Source organism: Haliaeetus albicilla, chromosome Z (genome assembly GCF_947461875.1).
Source record: "Haliaeetus albicilla chromosome Z, bHalAlb1.1, whole genome shotgun sequence".
NCBI classification, from domain to species: Eukaryota; Metazoa; Chordata; class Aves; order Accipitriformes; family Accipitridae; genus Haliaeetus; species Haliaeetus albicilla.
The window spans coordinates 33817940-33840106 of NC_091516.1; the positions used below are offsets into that span (position 1 = coordinate 33817940).

General features: G+C 39.0%; 1 protein-coding gene across 2 annotated transcripts; it reads right to left on the reverse strand.

Annotated features, from left to right (window-relative positions):
- Nucleotides 1-119: 119 nt before the first annotated feature.
- Nucleotides 120-22160, reverse strand: SLC35D2 (solute carrier family 35 member D2). Of its 2 annotated transcripts, XR_011323231.1 has the most exons (13): nucleotides 21921-22160; nucleotides 19480-19513; nucleotides 17787-17873; nucleotides 14897-14964; nucleotides 12755-12826; nucleotides 10755-10823; nucleotides 9615-9717; nucleotides 8110-8202; nucleotides 5630-5697; nucleotides 4771-4849; nucleotides 2903-2985; nucleotides 2578-2717; nucleotides 120-2281 (listed from the first exon to the last, which is right to left on the reverse strand). XR_011323231.1 is itself a non-coding variant. In XM_069776191.1 (12 exons), exons 1-12 carry the CDS (start codon nucleotides 22058-22060, stop codon nucleotides 2179-2181), a joined length of 999 nt encoding a protein of 332 aa, XP_069632292.1. In that variant the 5' UTR covers nucleotides 22061-22156; the 3' UTR covers nucleotides 120-2178. The 2 variants fall into 2 exon arrangements, 1 of the variants encoding a protein (XP_069632292.1); XM_069776191.1 differs by lacking the exon at nucleotides 2578-2717 and having other exon boundaries at nucleotides 21921-22156.
- Nucleotides 22161-22167: the final 7 nt, after the last annotated feature.

The window sequence follows — 22167 nt, forward strand, 5'->3', positions numbered from 1 at the left end:
GAAACTACTTCAAGTATACTATATCAGTTGATTGCATAGAAGGCAAATATTCATCCTATGCATGCGTGCTTGAAAGCATTTTACGTACGTGTCCATCCACACAAAAACCGAAAAACTCGTTAAAACTGTAATCTGTATTTCTTTATTTATAAAAGGTACAGCAAAATATTAATGAATTAAATGCATACAGCAGCTGTTCCTCTGTGGGAACTACATCTTATTTAGCAGGTGCCATTGTGTGTCCATCACTATTGCAATCAAATGGCTCTCATAATAATTTCATAATTAATGAAAACCTTCCAATGCCTTGTCCCACTGCAGAGAGTTGAGGTTCAATATTTAGGATTCTGGAGGTAGAGATGATCTGGAGAAAGAGGAGTCCTACAAAAGAATAGACTAAAAAATATTGAAGGCTTTTTAAGTATAAAGGAAATCTTTAAAAGCAGAAGATCTCTCTAAAATATCTGCAGCAACCCTTTCCCTCTCTGGCTCTTTAACAGGTAGAAAATGAAAGTCACATCTCTTAGCCAGCTGTGAGAAAAGGGGTAACTCAGACTTCTGTTTCCGCTTTGACTGTGCCCTTATATTCCACTTCTAGTATCTGCAGTCACTGCTCCTCTTGCCATTCAAAACCATGCAGGCAGTGGGCAGCCCAGCCATTTCCTGAAGCTTCTGCTGTGAGCTGCTCACATGTTTCTTAGATCTAACCCAGTCTGGTCGTTCACTTGTTACACACAGAGTAACGCTTTTCAGATTTAGCTGTATTTTAATTCAAGCGGGGATCAAACAAGTCATTAGACCACCCTCGTTACACGTCAAGGTCTTCCAAAATCTTTTTGATTTGATTATTTTAAAAAATCTTGGCTCACGCTTGCAGGGAATTGAGAACTTCAACAAGATTAATTACTCTGCTGTCTTCCAGCGCTGCAATGCTTCTACCATGTTTTCAAAGATTAATGCTACAACCTCAGAGACACAGGTAAGCATTATCAACTGTATTTTCAGAGAAGGAAATAGAGATACAGAGCTGTGCCATCATTGTCCTAGATGACAACCCAGATCGCCACATTCTGGACCTTTTTTTTTAACCACTGGACCAGCCCTGCCCACTGTAGCAACCCCCTGGGCTTTTTATGATTCCTTGCTCTGAATTTTAAGCATAAACTAGTACCAGATAAGCTTTCACTGTATATTGAAGACACAACAGGACACTGATCCTTTCTCCTCATTTAAACACAAGTTAGCCTTCCATATACCATTCAGTTTCCTCTCTTGTAGTTTGTACACTGTAGCATCACTTCTCTGCAGCATTAAAAGGTAGTTATAGACAAAACATCAGACAAGAGGACCGTGATATAAAAAGATGAACGTACCTAAACAAAAATAGATTTACCTTTGTTATCCCTCCTAATCACCTGTTTGGTACTGGCTCACACACAAAAAAATCTTTGTAAATATTAAAAAATCCTCTCTCAATTTCCTTCTCTCCTTGATCCTGCAGCAAAGTTATGAGGGTTCATTTATAACAACAGTGACAACTGCAGCAGAACACTGTGATATTATTGAGAATGAGGAAAAGATTGAGAGAGAACGTCTACTCCATGTATACTGAACACACTAGGCCATATCCTGAATTCTTTAGTCAACACTTACACAGGGAACAATCTGCGGCCACATCTCCTCTTTGCCCCATATGTTCTACATGACTTACACATGAACAAATGCATATGTGAAATCATTCTGAATCACTAGCATCTTTCATCTCTTCACTGATATCAAAGATTGCATATGGTATAAGGCAATGGTGAATCAACCCTCGTGATCTTTACAGGGAGTTTTGCCTCAGAGTACTGGCAGACACTGAAACAGAACTCGCAGATCTTTTTGAGTACAGATAGCACCAAAGTACAGGTAAATGAAGAAATTTAGAACTTGAGATTTGCTCATGGCATTCCTTCCTATAAATTAGCTTGTGGTGTTAAAAAAAGCTAAAATTAAACTTGTCCACATGTAAAAAACATGGTGTACAAGAATATTTCTGAACCAATGAATTATGTGCACATCTGTGGCAATTGAGGTAGATTTTTTTTTCTTGTTCCAAATATGTTCCAGCATATAAGTTCTCAGCAATGCTAAACAAACTTGAATCTTCAGTGTCTTTCAAGGCAGGCATTTTGGCTAACACTTTGACTCAGGAAGTGCATTCTCTTCATCCCCAGATTGCGTAGGCTTGCTGTTTCCTCTTAAGGTTAAAAACGAGTATCTCAGTCCTCCCACCATACTAAAGAAAAGAGAACAAACAGAGGCGTCAGAGATACCTGATGTTGTACATACCATTTTACAGGTATGTACCCTTCCTTCCAAAGGATCAAAGAATGCCAGCTAGCATAAATCAGGAGTGCCTCAGAGCATGTAAGCTGTCTGAGAAAGTGGACCCAAGGAGACAAAGATCAATTATCAGTCGCTCCAACAGATTCATACAAACAGATGTAACAGTTCATCCGAACACAAAGAGTAACAACTCACAAGTTATAACTCATATTCAATGGGCACAACTCATTCAGTCAGTGTACTCACTTCCCACACCACTTGGCTTTTACTTGAAAGCCTCACAGCTCAGAACCGCTGCTCATAAAAAAAGAATGAACTCAATCCCACACAGTAAAACTGCAGGTATGTTTCCATAGTTAAGATCCTACTACAGTAAGATTCAATATCTGAAAACAGACATGAAAAGACATAACTAATTGTAATGAACTTTACATCCTGAGGCAGTGCTTCCTCAGGCCAGTAGTTGCAAAACTGCATCACCCAAGTAGGCCAAATCAAACAAAACATAAAACTATATCTCACTGAGAAATTTTCAGCTGTAACAAATAAAGGCTATTCAAGTTCCACTCACCAAATATTTAGCCCTATAAAGTTTAATATAGAGAATATGTAATCTCCACCAATCAACATCCCAATGTAAGCGATGGATATATTCTGAAAGGAAACAAAAGCCAGGCGTTTATTGAAGTCAGTTTTCATCTCCAAGAATAAAACCAATATTAATTAGTTTACTTTTCTAAGGAAATAGCTATACTCTGTTGCTGGCCACTCTAAAATCAGCATTTAAATTAGTTTCACAGGATGTCAGCCTTACGGGTAATGTAACAGCGAAATAAAATAATAAAATCAGTATGTTTTCTAAATGCATGCAATGCACTGAGAGTGACTTTCTGGGGGAAAAAAAAGAAAGAAAATAAAAAAAAGAAAATCAGCGATTTGATATTAGACAAAATGGAGCTATGGCTACCTTCTGAAAATGTACTTCTTTTTAATCTTTAGAAGGTTCCTTTCAAATCCCATTTCTTAAAAGCAGGGTTTGGGTTGTCAAGCATAAAAAGTATGCTTTAAAGTTACAATAAAATTATTGCTTTAAAAGGGTTACCTCTTTCCTTTGCCAACTAAATGTGCATTGAAAACACTTGGTTCAAGTTCAAGGCAGGCACAGTTTAAAGTTAAAAATGCTACCTCTCACCCCGCTCCCATCAATTTTTGGGAAAATTGTCCCCTATAGACAGAATTAAAGCTATAGAACTGTGTGACCATTTTACCAACACTTTGTTGGTTTCAAATGTTTTAGCAGCTAGCCTGGACAGTGACATAATTTCTACCTGTTTTTACTGGGGACTACTGCATCATAAAGCGCTTCTCAATTTTTGAAGCTGTTCAAAATGTCTCAAAGACTATTATTGCCCAGAAAATAGAAATACTATTGCTCTATCTTAATGATTCAACGCAGACACATAAAATTTAAAAGAACACTTTCAGGGCCACAGAATGAAAAATACTAGATTAATCTTGCTAGCTTTCAAAAAAAAAAAAAAACCAACTGTAACAACTGTAGAAAGAGAAGTACCGTCTTCCTTTTGTGGATTTTGCTATGGTAGTGGTATTGTTTTCCTTAGTCACCCATGCAAGGGAGCACCCTGAGGACTGTTATTCCTGTGCCTAAGCTAGCACAGATTCAAACAGTCGTTTGGCCCACAACTGCACATGTTTAATCTTTTGCTAAAACTCTTCCAACGTACAGCTCTGTGCTTCCCTGCAAACTGGCCTACAAAAAGGTGCTTGGGCAGTCAGTGATGTTCCCAGCTCATACATACTGGCCTCATCAACACAGAGGAAGTTGCACTGGTTTTAAATTAAACTGGGTTAGAGAAAACAGACTGTAAGGACATGAAGTTCAGTTTTTAAGACATGCATGTTTTGGTGTTGATCAAATTGACCAGAATTTATACAAACCAAGATTAAATAGTCCATTCAGCTAGAACACAAATTCTGACACAGAGGCTGAAGCAGTTAACCAAGCAACACACTCCTTACTACAGCTTAGCCATTACTCTCTATCTATGAATGCCCTATGTATTAGCTGCAATGGAAATTAGTTCAGCCCAAAGCGAAAGTGGGTTAGTCTGTATCAGTTTGCAGTGGATTTGCACCAGGCCACCTTGACTAACTCACAGTAACCTGATAAAGAACTGAAGCAGGTGACAGTACCTGATGAAATGTGGTTAAATGTACATCTTTTAATTAAAGTGGTTCAAGATTCTCTTGTAGGAAATACCTGAGCTTCAATCAAAGAAGCAGTGGCACAAGCATTGTCTCAATATTAGCCCTCATTTTGAGTTTCCAGCTCAAAGCACTATCAGGATCACTGCTGAGTCAATCCTCTTCCCTACCTATTTGAGCGTTCTCATCTCCGTCTTCTGCTCCATAACTCACCTTGATGGCACCAACTACTGTCGTCGTGAGCGCAGAATTGTAATGACTGCACAGGACAGTAGAATACATCAAGAGAAACCTAGATAAAGTAAAGGAGAAAATTTTATGAATTCCTCCCAGGAAGCTCAGAAGTTTACGAACAGTTTGAAAACTTCAACATTTTCTGGATCAGTATTTTGCTGGGATGTTCAATCCCACCTTTTCCAAACGCTAAAATAAGATTCTGTGGATCTGTATTTTAAGTTAATGATATACATATACAGAGTACTCAAAATACACGTTCAAATGTGCTGCTTGAGCTCTGGCAGAGCCAACTAGCAGAGTCAGTCATTAAGACGCAGTGCTTCTTAAATGTCAGTATTTGAAGTTACTTTGACCCCTTGGGTGGTGACATGTGAAAGAGCAGAACAGGATCCAACACATTTTTCTGTTCTTCCCTTGACTGCAGTTCCAACAGGAACAAAGCATTGTTTCATTACTTTTGAGTCTCCCACACTTTTCCAGGTACTTTAAAGAACAAACAACTGAAACAGTTCCTATACTAAAGGGCTTAGGTTCTTTTAACTGCAAAGAAGAAGTCAGATAATCAGAAGAGGTGGCCAGCAGAGAGACACTGAGTACAGTAAGTAAAAAGCTAAATGTCATGTTGTTGACCACTGTCCTGTGAGGTCAACAACACAGATAGTACTAAAACAGTTATTTACACTATTAGAAATAATAAAAAGACAAGACAGAAGCCTGGAGGGAAAATATATTTTCTTAGAAGTTTAACATAACTTATTAGTGAGTCCTACATTTGAGATTTGCAATTTGAAACACTGTCATTAAAACACCTTACTTGATTGCCCTGTGTCCTTACCCCAACAAGCAGGAAAGAACAAATTGAAAGACAAATAAAAAATTTGTCCAGTGCTGGAAATGTGTTGCCTATTAAAACACAAAAAAAAAGAGAAAGCAAGAATTATGTGCTATATCATCAACTGTAAACACATATAAATGTAGGTAATATGAAAATGTGCAAAATCACAAAATACACTTGATTCACATTGTAATTATGAAACTTTTATATTACTACTAGAAACATTTTGATGCATTTAACTTCAGAGACAACAGGATGACAGCACCCACGATACCTAGACACATTCTTGTAACATGTATAGCAGTGCAGATAAAAAAACGCACACTGCAAGCCATAAATATAAATACAATACAGAGAATTTGTGGTTTTATATTTACTGATACAGATACAAACACTGTGATTAATATTATATAATAAACAGTGTTGATTTGAGACAGAGAGAAAAAGCAAATAAGTAATCTCCTTGAAATCTATTTCATACCATATATTCATTCATTAACAGCTTTCAAGGTCTAAGCCTGCATTTTTAAGCTCAAAAGTATATTCTATAAGCATTACGGAAGTCTCTCATCAATGAAGGTCAATGAAAAGGCTAAATCATCACTTTGAAGTCTGCTCCTTAGTGACATGCAGCAAACAAACAAACAAGTGCAACACAACAGTCACTAAGAAAACATGTCACAGGTTCTTTTCCATTCTTAGTAACTCCAGGATATGCCTCATTTTAATCTGGTTAGTTTAAAGTCACCCTTATCAGCACAAAACTCAGCAAAGGCTGAACACATCCCTGAGAAATAGGATAAAGGCTGTTGCTCCATGCTGAGCTGTGGCTAGCTGAGCCTCCACCACCTGAGGTAACAGATTAGAGGGATCTTGGGCAGCTCTGGCCTGCTAGAATTGCGCTGGTGTGCAACAACAAACTGCAAAGTATTACTGAGAGACATTCTGGGGCTTCCTTTCTCTTCCATTGTATCGTGCTTTCCTGTCCTCCTAGTCAGCCAGCTGGTGAAGGACAAGTGAATAACTGGGACACTCCCAAACTGCAGCCTCTACAAGATGTGGGAACTACCATTCCAGAAGTAGCTAGAGGAGCAGAAGCAATCTCCCTGTCACATAGACACAGCACCGATATTTTGACTGGCAAAAGATACATGCTGTGCACTGTCTGTGATGGACCAAGGCAAAAAGCTCTGCTAGGGTAAAAGCAAGCCAACTTCTATTGCCTGAAAATCTGCTAAATACAGGTGTTATCTACAATGATTTGTTGACTTTTCATCAGTATTTTTCCATTTTCTCCCATTTTTCTGTGATTTAATCTCTGTGCATCACATTGACACGAGTTATGCACAACATTTAATGGGACTTTTAATATTAAGTAATCAAGCCAATGCATATGCAAAATAGGCACTATGCATTTCTCTGATATTTATTCTTTTCAGGCAATTAAGCATTAAATTGTTTGTGCCAATTCAACATGTGGGCACAACACACTCTTTATTTTTCCCACGGAATAAACCTAGCAACAAGGTAGACTTCCCTGTCCAGTTCTCTCAAAATGCCTCCAGGCCCATCTGCTGGGAAAGTAGTCGAAACCTTACAGCCATACAAACTTGGTCCCCACTACATCTGCCAAGAAGGGCATTAGCTGCATTTTCCTAAACTGGCACAAGGTCATGCTGGACTGATGTCACAAGAAGAGATTTCACACTCAGAGCAGACCTAAATCCATCATTTTCAGGGAATGACAATTTTTCCACTTAAAGCAGCCTTCTAAGAACATCATGATAAAATCATGGACACTGGAATGATTTATGACACCCCCAAGCTCTGTAACAATTTTCAGTGGCAAATCTCAAAGATTTCCAAAAAGGAATACGAATGTCTAGACTCATTTTACTGGTAGTAAAAAGGCAACTCAGCAAGTCCATGAGGGAGCCAGAAAAACACAAACCTCCTGGTCTGATACGTTACATGCCAGGACATACTGCCTACAGTATTATACTGTATTATGATTAGCTATGGAGAGTCATGCTGTCGTTCTATAAGAATGTAAAATGTAGGTTACTAAACTAGACTGAGACTAAACAGGAATCTGTTCTGTGCATCAGAATGAGAGAAGGACTGGAAATTGTCTGGTTCTGGTATTTGCAATCTCATTTTAGAGCATGTGGCAATCACACAGTGCAGCTGGATTCCCAAGCAATTGCTCTAGCTGAGAGTCCCCAGTCATACATTAGTTCTTAAACAAAGACTCATACAAGGGCTATCACACAAATTCAGCTTCTCCTTAGAGTGAATAATTACAAGTTCTTACCTGTGAAGGGCAAGTCCAAGTCACATATTTCAAATAATAGTCACTAACATGGAGGTAGGATTACCTCTTTAAAAAACAAACAAACAAAAAACCCCACCCACCCCCCAACTGAAAAAAATGAACAAAATACCATTATCACTCTGAGATATATAATATTGCTCCTTACCTGCTGAAAGTCTCCAGTAGAAAAGCTAATAATAACTGTTGGAACCACCATGAAACAAGCATTGTAGAAAAGGACACCGTATTTTCCCAACTCCTGTGAAAAATGAAACATGGTGTTTGGAATTACAAGCCATTTGGGAGCAAAATACTAAATATTACTCTGGCAATCCTTCTGACATTATCGTCAATGAACAGACAAAACAATACATTCCAACTTAAAATACAAGCTTGTGATAGTTGGGTACTGAGCCGAGTTTTCACTTCAGTCACTTTGTATGCTCAGCAGAATATTACTACTCTGCTATACCCTGAACAGTTTCTGTACAACACCAGCTAGTCAGAAACTTCCCAAGGCACTGGCTCAGAACTGCTTTATGTTAGACTCCACGTAAGTCTCTGCCTGGCCAAGGGATTACCCATTCCATCTACTGCAAATCAACCACGAAAGCACAGGGCAGAGTGGCTCCCTGGGGCCAGCATAACAGGAAAATTAATGAAGTCTGACTCCTAGATGGAGCATCTGTAATCACTAGTAACTGATGTAACTTCAAGCAATTTGAGGGATATATATCCTGTTGGTTAACTTGCCTGACACAAAAGCAGAAGATTAGGGGAATGAATAAGGACCCTTCCCTTCCTCCAGATTTGGCCATGTTACTTAGCAAATCTCTCCAGCTTATCTCTTGCTTTAAAATTAAATCCTGTATTTTGTAGAAAACTGTGAGGCTGTTAAGTGCTGCTCATTAAAAAAAATACAGAGTCTGGATTTGATGTGACTCATGAGATTATTAAAAGATATATATTTCCACTGTACAGACTAAACCACAAAAATCAGTGACAAAACCTCCATCCAGCATCTCCAAGACTGCTCTTTGTTATAGCTTGGTGTGTTTTCATGGCACTGTATTTGAAGAGCAGCCTGCTCAATGCTTACATAAAGTATAATGTATCAAGGTATCACCTAATTCTTTTGCATACCTGGGTTTGGTGTAGACTTGCTTTTAGACAGCCAAAAAAGATATCAGTTGTTGTGGTTATTGACTCAAACTGGACAGGTGTCTGTTCCTACCCACAAGTTCATGTAACATAAAAATCTCACTTAAAGTGTGTAACCTCACTTAACGTGTGTTTCTAGTCAAAAAGTCACCTTCCTTAGATATATCTATCTATCTATCTATCTATATATCTCAAGTTTACAGGTAAACAATTTGCTTTGGGCCTGGCTTGATTTTATTTTATTAGCCAAAAGCAACGTTTTAAAGCCACTACAAACTCTGCCTAAAAGACTTGGGAGAAAACAAAAACACTGTTTATCTAAGCCTGGCCTGAGATATTAGTAACAAGTTTTTTCCCAGCTGTTCTGTATTAAGGATGTATATATCAACTAAAATACTAAAGCAAATGAAACTATTAGTTCATAACTGGATGTTCATAAAGTCATACAATAAGTAACCCACTGTTATCATATTGTCATAATGTTAAATTCAACCTAACCAACCCAGTTACCTTTGGATCGATTTTCTGCTTTGTGTAAACTCCATTGGCCGCTGTGAAGATATCATTTAGCAATACGAAGGTATAGCCCTCCAGATTAAAAGACAGATCAGACCTGGGAAAAAAATAGTATATTGTAAATAAGCAAACAGTATACGAGCATTGTATTACCTTGTTTACCTAGAGAAATATCATAAATGAGGAAATACAAATCCTGAGAATTCCAGCAAGTCACAGGTTTTGCTTTAAGCCTTCTTTGTAAATCGAAGTACTTTACACTTCTCCAGTCACAGGACCATCATAAATGAGTCATCAGAGAGTTCCCAGTATTTAGTGCGGAAGTGGCAGGAAATGTTCAGTTTTCATTCTTTGAAAAATTCCATCTGCCTCAATCCTGACAACCTGTCCAATTATTACTGAGCATTACTTATCTATTTCTTTTAACACAAAAAGTAACTATGGAATAAAGTCTAACTACTTGTTTTTTACAGTCAGACCAGACATATTGTCATCCTTTCTGTTTTGACTAGTAACCTCATGGATATACGGTAATTCATTTAGTAGGACATGGCTCTATCTGAGTCACATCACATGGAAATTATTTACCTTTGTACATAGCAAATCCAAGAGACAAAAAATAACATTACAGTTCCAGTTAAGTAAAGGAATATTCAAACAGAAAGAAAACAGAGGGGACTAGCAGATGAGTGCTTTGTGAACTTAATTGCACATTTGAACTTGTTCAAAGTGATTTAAAAAACACACACTGCCTAACTCAAAACAATATTTGACAACAAAAAAAGCAGTCTTTCTATCCAGAACAAGAATATATTTTTCTAAGATTATTAAAATACACTGCTACTATGAAATAAAAGCAGCACTCCTCACAATTTTAACTTGCTTCATTTATGATCCTGCAACCACGGAAAACCTAGAGGGGGGAAAGAAGCACCCAAATACTTCCAGCTGGAGTTTAATTTTTCCCTTTGCATTCCTGCACCTCCCAATGATGTCACTAGAGAGATTTTCCAAATCAACTTAATCCAGAGTAACTGATCTCAACTTAGGTTTACTGGGCACTTAACAAGGAAAAAGTCCTCCTGGGGTCCCTCCTCTCATAACATGACTTTGTATAACAAATGAAAACCTTACCCAGCTGCTATGAAAGCCCCAAGAATGATGGCAAATACGCTGACTATAATACTCAGTGGGTATCGTTTCCTGTAGGCAAAAATTAGACAGTTCACATTTTCATTATTTGAAGAGGAGATTAAATGGCTGTCTGTCTGAAAAGTTTCAAAGTGATTAGTAATCACAGAACATTTAACAGGAGGGCAAGGTCTTGATAACCTTACAGAAGCAATGTGATTGACCATGTGCCACACTGTCAGACCTTGACCCTGACAACAGAGACTGAAAAAGCATTGTGACCATTCTCCTACTAGATAATTTTAAAAGTAAAGATTAAAGGTTTAAAGTAACAGTGCTGAAACAAACTGTAATTTACTGTGTATTAATATTCATAATGGACATCTTTCAGTGTCTTCCAGTAATCCAATAAAGGAAAATCACTACACATATCTCATGGAGTTTTTCATCCCACCTTTCTTGGGGAAGATGCTGTACAGCACACTAGCTCAGCTATTTTTCAAATAGATACTTACTCTGAAGTCAAACTTAAACCTTGTACTTGAAGGGGAAAGCACAGAAGCTTATGATATTCTTCACTATGTCTACATCAGCACTGCCACAGAGTAGGGAAAAACATGCCATAAAACTATTTTGCTTCTTATACCTGTATTACTTTATTTATAAATGTCTTAAGTACTTATTTTTGCACCATACTGCAATGTGCCTTACAGACGTTCTGCTAGTCATTCTCTCAGGCCAGGCCCCATCTCTGAGCTGGCCTGTGAGAAAAGATCCATCAAACCAAAACATACAATGCTCTTGCAGAAATCTGTGTGTCAAAGAAGCACAGCTGTGGACCACTGTCCCAACAACAAAGCTGTATGCAGTCTCTAGATATATTAGGCTTTTATCATAATGACTCTAGACAGTAACAACCCAAACTTTGACTGCTTTTCAAATCCTGAGTTAAGCCAGCATAGACTCTCTGGAGTCCTCTCATTTTCAGCCCTGAGGAAATACACTGCGGCAGTCTGTATGAATACAGTGTTCTGCTCTTAAGCTTCCCTTAGGCTAGGATGTTGCTTGCACTTATACATCACATTGCTGTATTCCACCTGAGAACTGATGACAACCTCACCGACTCGCATTTTCCTCGACTGCGGGAGTCCTCAGGCCAACAGGAGAAGACAGCAAGTTCTGCTTTCCATGTGAGAACTTACAACTAGAAAAGAATCCCAGAGCATCCCCAAATATGAATCACATTGATCAACTGCTGCTTCAGCCAAAAGGAGATGACAGTCTACTTGGGGGCTTTTTGAAAAGCCCTTCCCCTGACCATCACTCTCATGTTGCCTAGGTTCAGCTTCAGCAAGCTGCTTTTCCCCTTGTGACCCCACCTTAACTAATAGACAGAACTATGACGGTGACATAGTATGATGTATTTATATTCCTGTTCTTCCAAGTCAGTACAACTGAAACTAGTGATCCCAAGCTGCAATAGCATACACTTCTTGATTTCTCATTAAAAATAAAGGAAGTATCCATAATTAAGGAGTTTTCTGATCTAACAGCACACTGGTAGATATCACTTTGCTTCATTAAATGGGTACATTTTTAGACTTGAACCAGAAAGCTACATAAGCAGACTGCCATACTATCGTCACTGTTCTGAGACATAAGGATCTGTCTGTTTGAAGCAGTTTGCAGCTTAGGGGCCTCCAAGGTGACACACAAACCATAACCACTAAAAGTGTCTGAGCTGTGCTCTGCTTACCTGATTCTTCTGCAACAGTCAAGAGAATAAGCAGTGTAAATTAGAGCAAGCTGAATTTTTTTCCTCCTGTATTCACTAATATGTATCTATGTCTTCAAAAAAACCTACATAAAACCACTTTCTTTGCTTTTCTCTATTTGTCAGTAAAAATCACTCATTCAATATTCTGATGAGATGCCACAAGTAATCATTTGATATGATCTAAGATAAAGGTATCTTAAATGGAAAAAAAAAAAAAAAGGATCACCCAAGTATGATGATTTCCAGCAGTAAAGTAAGTGGAATGGTAAACTTCCTGAGCACTGTAAACATCGGCAAACTGTCAAAAAAAAAAAAAAATCCAAGCATAGCATCAGATTAACAGCATTTTTATGTTGTAATTCTTATCTGATTTTACTAACCAGAAGATGAAACCATTAGTCCAACAGTAAGCAATCAAAACAAATTCCCAGCCACGTAGCATATATTAAAAAATGTCAGTCTGACACTAGGGCCAGATTAGATAATCAACTCACTGAAAAATAATAAGATTTGCCAGTTTGTAAAACAATGCAATTGGCTACCTTCTAAAAGGTCCTGCTGCATCAGCGAAATGGAATATAGAAGCTATTTTCTACCTAGCATAGCCCCTATGAAACAACCCTTTCTGTAGAATTCATGGGCAGGGTAAGTAAAAAAGACTTCTATTGTAAACTTAGAGGATACACAATAAACCTGTCTCTGAAAACATATAACAGAAATAAAATACAAAGCAAACATGCTTAGTAGACAAGCTGTACTTTGAAAAAAATAAAATAAATCTGTAAGAAAAAATCAGAGAAAGTACAAGAAAAATGAAAGGTGGGACCAGCTGCAACTACCAAACAAACAGCTACTTTTGAAAAACATATTGTTGGTCTACACAAAGTAATACAGTTGGAAACCTTATTGATTTGAGAAAACATTTGCATCTGACACTTTGGAAATCTGACAGTATGGCCATATGGACCAATTAATCCTCGGTTTAGATAACTATTAGCAACTGCATTAATGGATTACACAAATCCTAACACAGAATTTAATCACTTTACAACAGACATTTTGAAGTTATGCATAAGATCATCTACACCTTACAGACAACCCCTATAAAGTGGAAAATTCCATAATATAAACCTCACATAATATAACAAAAAACCATGTAACAAAATGTTAATTGTAGAAACACTGCAGCCATTCTTACTTTTCTGTTATAAAAATTAGTTACCAATAGTATATGTAAAAGAGGTATGTCAGCCATAGGAGGAGGACATGGTGCACTTAATGTTTAAAATAACCTACTAAACTTTTTAAAGTTACAGTTAGGGAAATGGGAAAGATGAACCCATGAATCAAACTTTTACAGAATTGAAACTACTTCCATATTCACAATGGCTGAAGTGCTACTAAGGACAGTACTGCCAAAGTCCTTATATCTGCCTGAACAGTCACTTCAGTGGAACAACTTCTGAATTTGTACAACAAAGATTTGCATAATCAGGTGTCTAATGTTGCTAGTCAGAGGAAATTAATTCTATAAATAAAAAGAAATGTAAACAAATTAAAAGTAATACATTTTCTCTCCCAGCATCTGTCTTAAAGTTTTGAAATGCTGAAAACCTGCAAAAAACTGTTTTGGTTTACCTTACTACCAAATCCTCAGGAGCCTGTAATAACATACAAGAAACCACCACAATGGTAGTGCTGTATCCTGCAGTCCTGGTGCAGTCATCATGCTTCTGCACTCCTCTGCCACAGAAAATGTGGTTGTTCCATCTATTTCAGCAGGTCCTCTACATAACTTACACCTTTTTAGCACTAGCATGGAAGCAACTCTCACGGATCTACGCTTATGGGCATACAGGTGCCTGGGAACCCTTCAGCAATCTCCCAAAACCTGCTTTTGGTGCTCAGCAGGGCTACACCACCGCCACCACCCCACTGCACAGTAGTTTTTCCATCTCTTCATGATTCCTAAATAACCTGCACTGACATCATGGTACAAATCTTTCCCTTATTCTCCTTCCTTCAAAACCGTCTTTTTTATAGCTTTCAAACTCTCTGGTTAGGACACCCAGAAAAAGCTGGATGCTTTGGTGTGACAGGAAAGTGAAAGCACTTTCATTGACACAGGGGAATATTGTGATTTTCTGTCAGTACAGGCCTGGCTAAGCTCCGCTTAAAAGAAGCATATAACTCATAAACAGATCAAACGTTAGGTTAAGAATTTTGTAATAATACCAGGAGATTAGACAGACAGACTTAATATGCATTTCAGTCCCTATACAATGCTCTTCGTTAGTGTTTATATTTTACCCCCACAAAGAATAGGGTAAAATCCAAACAGTCTACTTATAACTTCCATTTACTGTACCTGAGTTTGCTGGTACTTGATAATCCACTTATGTGGTTTCCAACATAAATCAGAGGCAGAGGAAACAACTGTGATAAAATTAAAAGCACAACTCAGATTATTATGTTTTGAAGCACTGTTAAGAAACTTTACTTGATAGAATTTGATACCTGTAATATCAGATGTACTTTTAGCAAGAAAGAGGGGTTTTTTTAAGGAAAAAAATGTAACTATGCTGCAAACTGATCTGCAGCTCTTGTTCATGTGACCATTCACCACTACAGCTTCACTGATTTCATTAGAAGAGTCGCAATCTACCTCTAATGAGACTCAGACTCCATTTAGAGTAAATGTTAATCAGTTTTAATTACTGTAACCCTCAGATTAATACCCATCCTAATATTTGAATTTTAGGTATAAAAGTAATATTAATAACAGTAGCTAAATAAGCAACAGAACAGGTGGAATAAAAGAATGAATAAACTTCAAGTATGCTGTGTTTCTCTAGGTACTCCACATATATTAGTATTCCTGGAAGATAACCCATTTTAGATCTACCCAACAAATTATGCTATGCGAGACACTAGAAAGGAAAGGTAAGTATTTAGTGGTAAATTAAACTTTACCTTTTCCAGCTTCTAGTATAATGAGACTGACTCACACAGAAACATACAGGCCCTAACACAATACAGAGAAACAGTAACACAACTTCAGAGCCTTAAGAAAATGTACAAGAAGTCAGAGATCCCTACACAATATTCAGCTGCAGCTCAAAGCTGTTAATTCTCCCACTACAGAAAAGTTGCAAAAGATTAAAACCAACCAAAGTAATCAAGGGGACAAAGGTGGCGTGTACATCTAGTCCCATTCACTATCAGTCAACTGGAGCTGAAATGGCAGAAAGACAAAACAAATCCTCTATCCTAACACATGTAATAGCTGCTGCTTTTGTGCCTATACTTGTTTCGGAAGACATTGTTTGTTGGAGGCTATGCCCTCTCAAAGCACTGTGTGCTGGAAAAGCACACGGAGGAGTATGCTGCATTTTATCTACGTTAAAAATTCTGCATTTCTTTTACAGCAAAGAGGAGAGAGGAGAAAAGTGTCATAGAAGTTAATGATAGTTAAATAAAGTTAACTTTTAAGTGAAAGTAACAGTAAAAGTAAATAGGACTATAAAGTAAACAGGAGTATAAGTAACAACAAATGTTCAGCCTGTCAATGTAAGTTTGCAAAAAATTTGCTATGCACTATCTCTCCTGCAAATTTTTACTTAGAAAAATTTGGTTTATTTCATTCATAGGATGAAAACAGAGCTGACATTACCTTCTCTTTCCTCTGAAATTTGTCTACTGTAAAGACAAAATTACAACATCCAGCACAACACCAGAGATCAATGAAACATTTACTTAAAAAGGGTCAAGAACTCCAAAGCTTCGTCACTGAAATAAGTACTTAAGACTCTAGCTGAAAGCACCGAGGACATAAACCAGTCTGGGAGTAAAAAGCAATGACAATATTAGTGTCATTGAAAGCAAATGTTGTCAAAAGGATAAAGTCTAAGTCAAACGGTGCTTTAAAAAGTAAAGAAATCAACAATGAGCAATCCAGCTGATTCACTGTGACTAGTCAAATCCAGCACTACAAGCAATATGCAAGTCCTGGATGCTGCAGCGCTGACCGCTCCCAGCATATCCAGGAAAGTCTTCCAAGGGATAGATATTATTAGGACAAAGAAAATGGGTGCTATATTTTTTTAATGCCTTTGTACTGATGTTAAAGTGAAGGCAACAGCAGAGAGGGAGAGTAGTGGGACTGGGGGAGGTGGAGGGAAGAAACTCCTCAAGGTCTCAACAAGTTGTTTATATGCAGAACTCAAAACTACCTACTGGGAAACCTTCTTCTTTCACATTTTGGAAAAAACAAGGATTGTCCACTTTATAATCGATGCTATAGATATTCCTACAAGATTTTCACATGCAGAAATGCCAATGATTTCAACATGCATTAAGAATAAACAGCATTCACCAATGCCTGCAAGACGTTCATAGTAAACCTCATAAGCGATAGTAAGACAAGATTCTGCAATGAAGATGCTGGCCTGAAAAGCTATTATATCTGAGCGCTGTAGCAGAGGTGGGAGCTAACACTCCCTGCATCTCTGACCAAACACTGATCAATACCCTGCAACAAGATATAAATCCAGAGGCTTATGCATCAAAGTAAAGCTCCAGCAACACTGCATACGGATGCAAAAATCTACACGGATCATTGCTGTAGTCATTTCAGATCCTAGTTCCCAATCTGAGATAATAAAAGATCCTCTCATATTTTCTCTGTCCTGCCTCTTTAGACCATACACACTTAAGGTCTGTATGATGCAGCTAGTCTCTACCTACAGTGTTTTCAGTGGGCACTACTTTAGCCCTTCCTATGGAACATAAATCTTACATTTGGAGTCAACTGTTGTTCGGGTTTTTGGTCTACTGCATATCCTTTTTCTATTGTTTTATCGCAGGTCCCACTCAAATTTCCAAGGAGCCTTTCTCCCTTTATGCTGTGATCAAAATTCTTTCTTAAATACAGATGTCTCATTGATCCCATGGGGAGCTGTATACATCCAGAAAAATACTTCAAGAATGTGAAAGAGTTAGTCCAGCTGTATGAAGGCACAGCACCCTTTCCCATTTACTGCGTAACAAAATGGCACCAGATTTCTCTACAAAAAAAAAGGCCAGAATACTGCAGTGAAAATAAAATGATCAAATCCAATATTAAATGAAACAAAGATACAATCACAAACAAATGCAAAATTTTTTCTGTTCTTCTTTTATATCTTGTCTCCATAGAAAGAATGCCACTATAAGAGGTAACATTTTCTTATTAATATCAGGACCTACACAATCCTTACCTTAACAGGTATACTTTTGTCAAAATCAGGGAAGTGAACAATCTTATTTAATTTTGACACATACAAGATAAGTATAGTGGCTGCCATCTAAAAAAAAAAAAGAAAAAAGAAGTCATGTAAGAGTAAAACTGTAATGTATGAATGAAAGAACCCTTTCAAAGAAAAATCTTTATATGCATTTGACAAATGCTAGGTATTACATATTTCTTTCAAAGAACACCATAGCATGCAATTAATAAACTGGAATAACTTTATTCTTATCAATTTTGCCAGCTATTTATTTAAAACTACAATATAGACATATGTTTTACTAGCTTGAGAAAATTAGTGGCAACCTGTGAAACAATGCATGCTGAGAAGAAGCTGAGAAAAAAACAGGACAGGATCCCAGAATAATCATGTTATTTTCACTCAGAGTGCTCTTTAGTTTGCGGAATCATTCCTACAGCTTTTTTGGTACTGCAAGACAGGAGTTGTGCATTGATCAGTCTGTTGACAACATGAGGAAGAAATTATAAAGATACAGACAGAATGAAGGAGAATATCTGAGCAATCCCACATCATAAGAGTTAAAGATGGCCCCAGAGAGGGAAAAAAAAAGTTAAAATTTCCTTTATACAAAAATATAATAATTGGCTATCTAGAGAATGGGGTGGAGTCATGTTCTGCAGACTAAAGCATTATACCATATTATATGCACTTTACAAAGTGTTCAGGGAAGTCTTGGAAGGATCAGTCAACAAAAAATGGAAATGCCATTAAGTCTTAAGTTCTGCAAAGAAACAAAGCCATATCATTGCCCTTAACATGAATTACTGCCACATTTTCTAGTCTTTGGCTTCCACTGAAGCATGATGTGTGGTTCCTTGAGCAGTCTGGATGTGTGAAACTCTTTTTCCCCCTCTCACACAGCAAAGAGTTTACAAGACATTTTACTCTCTTCAGCACCAAACAGCAGAGATGTCAGACTTGTAGTACCCTGTTTTCACCTCTTCCTTACTAACTCTTAGCTTGCAACCTTGGCAGAAAGTATATTCTCTCTTTTAAATTTGCCTAAACAACACTTGCTTCAAGGCTCTATCTTTCCCAGCTATCCCTCTGCAGAGTCACACATTCTTCTTTATGGACCATGTACACAGACGTTTGAGGTTTGTTTTTACTATGATGCCTACTGACAAAAAAAATAACAAAAAACTATTTCTGCTGCAGTAGTCCAAGTTGCCCACAGGCAAATAAGGCAACAAAGAACCAAAATTGTGTGGTAGTCCTACTGTAAAACTGCTGGGAAAGGGGGGAGATATTTATAAGGAAATATACAGTTTTTTTACAGATAGGGGTAATAATCTCTGCATATAATCCACAAATGCTCCAGAATTCTCATAGGATCTATGCATTTGGTAGAACAAATCTTGACAGTTTTGAAGGCCAGGTCTCTTAACTACTATCTCTACAAGGGGAAATAAATGGCATTTCCAGTCCTTTACGTTACCCTTCCCAGGCAATAGTTTTGACTTAAGCTGAAACTTCCTTGATCTCACTAAAACAAATCACTCTTCCTTACAGTGTATCTAATCCAGAAGACAAGCAGTGCAGTATAACAGAGATTTCCCCCCCTAAAATATATCTCTGTGCAAACATTAGTTTAACGTACAAAATAATGAGCACATTTAGTATGATTTACTTGTGAACATACCTGTCCAATTCCAAGAAACATTGGTGATGGGAAGCTGAAAAGCATAAACAGAGATTTAATACTAAGAAGGGAAAAAAAAAAGAAAAAAAAAAGTTTAATTTTAGCACCAAAGTCAACAACTGGATATGTGGATGACTGGCCTGTCTTTCAGAAGAGCTCAGGAACTGCTACACTTACTGGAGTCCTAGTATTTTACTTCTGTACCAAAATGCAAGCTGCATCCAACTAATTTAGCATAGGCATAGCTGATCAATTCTAAATTGCTCATTGTTTTGGGGATATTTGTAAGTGAAGGTAACACACTTGGAGAACTCTAACAATGCGTAATTTTTTGAGTGGCCTCACATAGACAGCACGCATCCTGAGATGGTATAGTAAGTTAAACCTCTTGCACTTGCCCTAACTTGGAAGCTTATCTCCACAGCCCAAACACACTAAAAATATGTTTTTGTGAAAAGAAAGTACCTAGGTAAATGTTGTAGAAACATCTATTGTCTGCTAAAACAGCTAAATTCCTACAACACCCCTTCAGTTAGCTTTAGCTGAAAGCATGGGTACTTGAATGTTAAGAAAGCAGAAACTTTAGCAGGACACCTGAAGACCCTAAGTGGCTCCATTTTTTTCCCTAATTCTACATAAAGGTAAAACCAATAAAGGTGTGGCAGTAACTGCTAATTCTCTGTATGCATACTGAAACACAAGTGAAGAAGTTATTTACGATGGATGGCTGCTTTATGCCATAACCAGCAGTGTCTGGAGCCTCTTTGCCCAGAAGCCTCAGGTGTCAAGGAACTCCCTAAATGTGACAGCTCCTGCTGCTTCCCAGGAGTCATGCAGCATTTTGCTGGACTGCACCGTCAGGGATGGTCACACACAAACCTGCATTCAAGGAATCTAAATAAACCCGATTTCATTCTCTGCGCACATCTGCACTAACGAACGCCTAAGGAGGGTCCACGTTCCCAACAAGCTTTGTAATTTTCCATTATCAAGGCTCCTTGAGGTTGCGGCTCTTTATCGCAGAAGCCACCAGGAATATACGCTATACTACTGCATGGTATGCTGAGAAACATACATCTCAAATAAGCACCACTGGGACAGGAACACAGTATTAGCAAAAGAAAGAAGTGCCCTGAATTGCAGAAGGAAGGCCATAAGGACACTGGAATCATAACACAGATAAAGAGTTAGGAGCAGCCAGCAGCAAAAGAGAATCCTGGACACAGGGGTATTAGGGGGAAAAAGGGAAAAAAACCCAAAGAAATGGGACTTCCATTTATAATCATGTGACACCTAAACTGTGGTTTGTACTTTAGCTACACCATATAAATATGGAGACTTCACTCATCTGTACTACACAGATTTCTCCAGCCATTTTTGATTTGCAGATAGCCCTAAACATTCCCAGCAATGCTGTAAACTCTTGATACAAAACTTGGGCTCACTGAAGGACATGCTGTCCTCGACTATCTTTCACAGATGTGCTAGACATATGCCAGGGACTTATAGGGAGCTGCAGATTGTATTATGAAAACCACTATAAAGCAAAATCTCAACGTGCCTCATGCACCATTTCTGGGAGTCGTTATATACAGCTGTTATGTGTTCAAATAGCACTCAACGTTAGAAAATAATGGCAAGTTTTGGTTTTTAACTTTTTTCCTTTTGTTTTGTTGGCTTTTTTCCTTTCCTGTTTTTAGTTCATAATGACTTAAACACAGCAAAACCAGAGCAAACCTTTTAAGTAAAGACTATTAACGGTGAGAGGACCACAGCTACAGGACAACGATTCCATATGGAACGCCGCATCAAATCACAGACGTAGTTCTTCAGTGTTTTTATGGTTAAGAGATTTTCTAAAGTTCACCTTTCGTTTCTGGCCACTGCAGAAAACAAAGGTGCTTGCAGGAAGGCAACGAGATCGTTCGGCAGGAACAGTGAGGGGAAACGCTGCTTGTTCCCCTGAAGGGTGGTCCGAGCTGGCACGACCTGCAAAACGCCAGCCTCGGCGCTGGGAATAACGGAAGGCCTTCGAGGAAAAGACTGGCACGCTTCAAAAACACGCCTGCCACCGGCTCAGCGCTCGGGCGGTGTTGCAGAAGGGGCACGTACCGGGCATAAACGGGGTCTGAAATGGCAGAAACCGACCCGGGCCCCGGCGCGTTCCCCAACACCTGCGCTGCTAGGGCGCCCGTGCCCCGGGACCCGAGCTGCACCAACGCCCCTGGGTCAGGCTAACGGTGATGAAAACGCTTCCCCGGCCGGCGCTTCGGGAGCGGGGTACAGCCTGCCCTCGCCGGGAGGAGAGCCGCACCGCCTCCGGCCCTCGGGAGGGCTGGGCCGGAGGCGAGGCGAGGCGAGGCGAGCCGGCGCAGGCCCCGCCGCCCGCTCCGCCGCGGCCTGCGGCCCTGCCCGGCCCGGCCCGCGCCGCCGGCCCTCACCTGTAGGCGCTGAGCAGGGCCTTGTTGACCAGCACGATGAGGAAGGAGCACGTCCCGTAGAACAGGGCTGAGAGCACCCTGGGCAGCACCGGGGGCGCGGCGGCGCCCGCCGCCTCCCCCGCGGCCTGCCCGGCGCTCATGGCGGCGAGGAGCGGCGGCGGGCAGGGCCCCGCGGCAGGCTGCACCAGGGCGGGCGGGCGGCCGCCCGGTCGGGCCGCTCCCCCCCCTCCTTCCCTCCCTCCTCCCC

Excerpts from the sequence above, each read along its gene's own strand:
- SLC35D2 (XM_069776191.1), bottom strand. The coding sequence starts at position 22,060 with ATGAGCGCCGGGCAGGCCGCGGGGGAGGCGGCGGGCGCCGCCGCGCCC. Across the intron at positions 8,203-9,614 it reads AGCAGAAAATCGATCCAAAG|GAGTTGGGAAAATACGGTGT; the intron begins GTAACTGGGTTG and ends CATTTTTCACAG. Across the intron at positions 2,282-2,902 it reads TTTATAGGGCTAAATATTTG|TATGGTGGGAGGACTGAGAT; the intron begins GTGAGTGGAACT and ends TCTTTTCTTTAG.